The 6,672-nt window shown below is 35.7% G+C and overlaps 1 protein-coding gene across 1 annotated transcript in view; it reads right to left on the reverse strand.

Moving 5' to 3' along the window:
* SLCO6A1 (solute carrier organic anion transporter family member 6A1) overlaps positions 1–4,106 on the reverse strand; it is a 263,122-nt gene extending 259,016 nt beyond the window's left edge. Inside the window, exons 1-2 of the mRNA XM_007942498.1 lie at positions 4,097–4,106; positions 3,660–3,920 (exon numbers count right to left, since the gene is read on the reverse strand). Coding sequence (XP_007940689.1) covers positions 3,660–3,920; positions 4,097–4,106 — 271 coding nt within the window. The remainder of the gene's footprint in view (positions 1–3,659; positions 3,921–4,096) is intronic.
* Between the last annotated feature and the right edge of the window lie 2,566 nt (positions 4,107–6,672).

Here is a 6,672-nt window from a genome sequence, read left to right on the forward strand (position 1 = left end):
CTCTCTCTCTCTCTCTCTCTATATATATATATATATATATAAGCTTTACTGATTTTGTTTCTCTAGAGAACCCTGTCTAACACAGATGGTATCTTGTGGTGTTGGCAAAACTGGATAACCATTTGCAGAACAATCAAACAAGATTTGTACCTTACACCATACACAAAAACTAACTCCAGATGGATCAAAGACATAAACGTGAAACCAAAACTATAGAGTTCCTCAAGGAAAAAATATGGACAAACTTAGGGGCCCTAATTTATGGCATAAATAGTCTATCAAGTATAACCCAAAATGCACAAGCAGCAGAAAATAAACTTGATGAATAATAATAATAAAAAAACAAAACTCACTGCCTTTGAGTCAGATCTGACTCATAGTGACCCCTCCTTGGGTTTCCAAGGCCGTATCACTATAGAAGTAGATTGCCCAATCTTCTTTCCAAGGAGTGGCTGGTGGGTTTGAACCTCTAGCCTTCTGGTTAGCAATCAAATGACTTAGGCACTATGCACCAGAGCTCCTCCAAATCAGATGAATGGGACCTTTTAAAAATTAAATTTTTATGTGCTTCAAAAGACTTGTCCAAAATAGTAAAAAGAGATCCTACAGATTGGGAAAACATATTCAGCATTGACATATCTGGTAAGGGACTTATCCCTAAAAATCCCAGAACTGCAATACCTCAACAACAAAAAGACTAATAATCCAACCAAAAAACTGGAAAAAGACATGAATAGACACTTCACCAAAGAGGATATTCAGGTGGCCAACAAATACATGAAGTAATATTCAGAATCAGTAGCCATTAGACAGATGCAAATCAAAAGAACAATGAGATATCATTTTGCCCAGCACTAATGGCAAAGTTCAACAAGACAGAAAATAACAAATGCTGGTGAGGATATGGAGAAATATGGACTCTCATACACTGCTGGTGGGACTGTCAAATGATCCATTCACTATGGAAATCAGTATGGTGATTCCTTAAAAAGTTGGAATTAGAAATACCACTTGATCCAACAATCCCATTACTAGGTATATATCCTAAAGAAATAAGAGCCAGGACAAGAACAGATATATGCACACCCATGTTGACCACAGCACTATTTACAATAGCAAAAAGATGAAAACAACCTAGGTGTCCATCCACAGAAGAATGGATAACCAAACTATGGTACAAAAATGCAATGGAATTCTATGCAACCTTAAAGAATAATGTACAATCTGCAAAATGTGGATGAACATGGAGGACATTATGCTGAGTGAAATAAGTCAATCACAGAAGGACAAATATTGTATTAGTCCACTATTGTAAAAATGTGAAAGAAAGGTTTATACATGGAAGGAAACTTACTTTGTTGGTTACCAGGGGTAGGAGGGAAGGAGAGGGAACATGGCAAAATTGAAAAAAATATAATAAATAAATTAATTAAATAATTAACAAAGAAAGAATTCTTTTGAAAATAATGAGTAATCAATAAACTGAGCTTTTCAGAGAGAAAAAGAGGGAAAAAAAGATTGAAGGAAGAAGATTGAAGAGTCACTGTATCTAAACAATTTGTTGATGTTTCATTATTGCAAGAAGTAGCATATTCTCAAGAGCCAATGGTACTGAAGGAAGAAGTACAAGTTATACTGAAGTAATTAGTGAAAAACAAAGCTCTGGGAATTGACAGAATACCCACTGAGATGTTTCAACAAATGGATGCAGTGTGAGAAGTGCTTCTCTGTTTATGTCAAGAAATTTGGTGGATAGCTACCTGAAAACTAAAGGAAGAGATCAATATTTGTGCCCATTCCAAAGAAAAGTTATCCAACAGAATGTAGAAATTATCAAATAATATCATTAATATCACGTGCAAGTAAAATTTTGCTGAAGATAATTAAAAACATTTGTAGTGATACATTGACAAAGAACTTCCAGAAATTCACATCCCATTCACTAGAGGACATGGGAAAGGGGATATCATTGCTGATGTCAGATGTATCTTGGCTGAAAGTAAGGAATATCAGAAAGATGTTTACTTGTGTTTTATTGACTATGTGAAGGTATTCGACTGTGTGGCTCATAACAAATTAGCAATAACACTGCAAAGAAAGAGAATTGCAGAACACTTAATTGTGTTCACGAGGAACCTGTACACAGACAAAGAAACTGTCATTTGAACAGAACTAGGGGATACTGCAATAAGGAAAGATGTGTCAGGATTGTGTTTTTTCACCACACTTATACAATCTGTTTGCTTACCAAATAATGTGATAATCAGAACTATATGAAGAAGAACATGGCATCAGGATTGTGGGAAGACACATGAACACCGCATGATATGCAGATGACACAACCCTGCTTGCTGAAAGTGAAGAAGCCTTGAAGCACTTAGAGATGAACATCAAAGACTTTGTATGGATTATACCTCAATTTAAAGGAAACAAAAATCCACACAACTGGACCAATATGCAGAATCATGATAAATGGAGAAAAGACTGAAGTTGTCAAAGATTTCAATTTACTTGGATCCACAATCAACACCCATGGAAGCATCAGTCTTGAAATCAGACATCATACTGCACTGAGCAAATCTGCTGCAAAAGCCCTCTTTAAAGAGCAAACATGTCACTTTGAAGAAGAAGGTGTGCCTGACCCAAGCCATGATATTTTTAATAGCCTCATATGCATGGGAAAGCTGGACAATGAATAAGGAAGACCAAGGAGGAACTGATGTTTTTGAATTGTGTTATTAGCAAAGAATACTTTAAGTACTATGGACTGCCAAAAAATAAATAAATAAATAAATCTCTCCTGGAAGAAGTATAGCTCGAACGCTCCTTAAAAGGGAGAATGTCCAGATATCGTCTCACTTGCTTTGGTCATATTGTCAGATGGGACCAGTCCCCAGAGAAGGACACAACAGAGAGTCAGTGAAAAAGGAAAGACCTTCAAGGAGATGGATTGAAACAGTGGCTGTAACAATGGGCTCAAGCATAGTAACCATATGATGATGGCACAGGATCCAGAAGTTTTTCGTTATGTTGTATATAGGGTCTCTATGAGTTGAAACCAACTCGATGGCACCTAATAACAATGAGAATGGCATGAGTAGGGGGAAAACTGTGGAATAAATTGGAAAAAAAAAAAAGAGTAAGTTGAGGACCCCTCATCCTTTTAATATTCAAAGTATGTGGCCACAGGCTGCTCCCATAATGAAATGGTCAATGTAATTAGAAAAAGTCTGGCCGATTTACATTTATATTTGTGTTTACATGTGCATGTTAAAGTCAGAATATAGGGATTAATCTAAAAACATTGTAGTAGGCATAAGGAATTACTGAAGATTCATAATATATTTGAAGTATATACTACTATATAAATAACTATAAGAAAAAAAAATTGAATAAAATAATTATCCTAAACTATTCTTTGTTATTCTTCCTAGGCCCATTAGTTACATGAAAGCATCTATAATCATGAGAACATACAAGAATGCCATAAATGTTTATTAGGTAGTTATAATTTATTATAACTATAATAAATTAGGTCATATAAATAGACACAGGGGACGGAACAGGCAGAAAGATATCACAATTTATTCTATGTTCTTTGAGCCAATTATTTAAGTGAATGTTGATTTGAAATAAAATAGTACATTTTAAGTTCTTACCTTCAATTTCCATCCTCAATTGATAATCTCCACCAGAAGTGTATGGACAAGAACATAAAAATGATCCCACGCCTATCAAAATGGATGAAACTGCAATCCATCTTGGTTTGTTTCCTCTCCCTCCATAGTATGATATAAATATTGCTAACAGACCAGATGAAATATCATAGGTCAATGACAATGCTAATTTCTCAGTGACTTTCAAATTATAGTCAGTCTGAAAATGATCAATGCTCTTATGTGTAAGACCAAATACAATACCTAAAATGTAAAAAAGAAAGCAATGATGTGCATTTTAATAGGTCATTACAATCATTATGAATCAAACCTTAATTTACACTGATTTAAGTTTATTGTGCATTAATCTGAATGTTGAAGACCAATACGAGCAAATAAGAATTCCTTCTCTAAAACCCTAATAGTCCTTACCACTTTACCAGTTGTCATTGAGTCAGTTATGATTCATGGTGATTCAATGGAGGTCAGAGTAAACTGTGCTCCACAGAGTTGTCAACAGCTTTGATGTTTTGGAAGCAGATGGCTAGGCCTTTCTTTCTTTCTTCTGAGTGAATTCAAACTGCCAACCATGGAGTTAGTACCCATTCAATTACTGTTTGCACCACCAACGGATTCCTTCTAATAGTCCTTAACTTCTATGAAATACTATTGTTGTTGTTGTTATGTGCCATCAAGTCAGACCTGGCTCACAGCGACCCCTCCTTAGGTTTCCCAGCCAGTATCACTACAGAAGTAGTAGTACAGTACACTACAGAAGAGTAGTATAGTAGTAGTACAGGAGTGGCTGGTGGGTTTGAACCACCAGCCTTCGGTTAGCAGTCAAGTCCCTTAGGCACTATACTACCAGGGTAAATTTAATTTTTGAATTTTTTTAACAACTACTTTTATGAGTAATTTATAGAAAAACCCCAATCGGTTCAGTCATCTCATTCCAGATCTTTATTTTAATGTATTTTATTATCAACAATGAATAAATAACAACATAATGAATGTTTATCTGTCATCCCAAATAGGAAATAAATATCAAAACAGTTGAACCCCAATGTGTATTCCCCAAAACACATTCTTCTCCCCCCCTTTTCCATAACTACATGCTATATTTGATATTTATCATTTCTGTCTTTTTAATACTCTTGTAGCAATGTACCCAGTTTGTTATATGTGGTGGCTTGCATGTTGCTGTGAGGCTGGAAGCTATGTTGTTGTTGTTATGTGCCGTCGAGTCAGCCCCGACTCATAGCGACCCCTCCTTGGGTTTCCGAGGCAGTATCACTACGGAAGTAGGATTGCCCAACCTTCCTTCCGAGGAGTGGCTGGTGGGTTTGAACCGCCAGCCTTCTGGTTAGCAGTCAACTGCTTTTAGCCACTATGCTACCAGAGCTCCTATATCACTGGTATTTCAAATACCAGTAGGGTCATCTATGGTGGACGGGTTTCAGTGGAGCTTCCAGACTAAGACAAACTGGAAAGAAGGATGGGGCCATCGACTTCTAAAAAAAAACTAATCACTGAAAATCTTATGAATAGCAGTGAAACACTGTCTGATATGTTACTGGAAACTTCATGAATAGTAAAACATTGATATAGTGCCAGAAGGTGAGCCCCTCAAGTTAGAAGGCACTCAAAATTCAACTGGGGAAGAGATGCCTCCTCAAAGTATAGTCAGACTTAATGACATGGATGGAATAAAGATGTTAAGACCTTCATTTGCTGATGGGGCATGACTCAAAAGACTCAAAATGGGAGTTAACATTCATTAACAATCAGAATGCGGAACATATGAAGTATGAATCTAGGAAAATTGGAAATTGTCAAAAATGAAATGGAATACATAAAGAACAACATCCCAAGCATTAGTGACCTGAAATGGACTGGTATTTGCCATTTTAAATCAAATAATCATATTGGCTTACTACCAGGAATGGAAATAGAAGACAAACGGCATCACATTTGTCATCAAAAACATTTCAAGATCTCTCCAGAAGTACAATGCTGTCAGTGATATGCATACGCCTACAATGAAGACCAGTTAATATGACTACTGTTCAAATTTATTCACCAACAACTCAAGCCAAAGATGAAGAAATTAAAGATTTTTACTAACTTCTGCCATCTGAAATTGACCAAACATGCAATCAAGATGTATTGATAATTACCATTGGTTGGAATACAAAAGTTTCAAATAAAGAAGAAGCATTAGTATTTGGAAAATACAGCAGGTCAAGAAGACAAAGTAAAGTACTATAATGAAATTTGCAAACACCATATTAGAAAAATCAAAGTCAGAAAATCAAAAGGGAAGAGCATGCCCAGAATTTTTCAAGCAGAAAGAACTGAAGAAAAAAATTCAACCTTTATTTTACAGTACTGAAGGATTCTATGGGCAAAATATTGAACAACACATGAAGCATCAAAAGAAGATGCAAGGAATACATAGAATCACTGTACAAAAAATAATTGGTTGATGTTCACCTATTTCAGGAAGTAGCATATGATCAAGAACCAATTGTACTGAAAGAAGAAGTCCAACTTGTACTGAAGGAATTAGTGAAAAGCTCCAGGAAATGACAGAATACGCATTGAGATGTTTTAACAAATGGATCCAGACTAAAGGCACTTAACTCTTTTATGCCAAGAAATTTGGAAGATAGATATCTGGCCAACTGTCTGGAAGAGATCCATATTTGCACTCATTCCATAAAAAGGTGACACGACAGAATGTAGAAACGATTGAACAATATCATTAATAACACACACAAGTGACATTTTGTTGAAGACAAGTCAAAAGTGGTTGCTGCAGTATATTGACAGGGAACTTCCAGAAATTCAAGCTGGATTCAGAACAGGAATTTGGAATGAAGGATATCATAGCTGATGTCAGATGTACCTTAGCTGAAAGCAAAGAATACCAGAAAAATGTTTACCTGTGTTTTATTGAATATGCAAAGGCATTTTACTGTGTGGATCATAACAAATTATGGATAACATTGCAAAG

The sequence above is a fragment of the Orycteropus afer genome, unplaced genomic scaffold, assembly GCF_000298275.1.
Source record: "Orycteropus afer afer isolate SDZICR_OR568_19922 unplaced genomic scaffold, OryAfe1.0 scaffold00091, whole genome shotgun sequence".
NCBI classification, from domain to species: Eukaryota; Metazoa; Chordata; class Mammalia; order Tubulidentata; family Orycteropodidae; genus Orycteropus; species Orycteropus afer.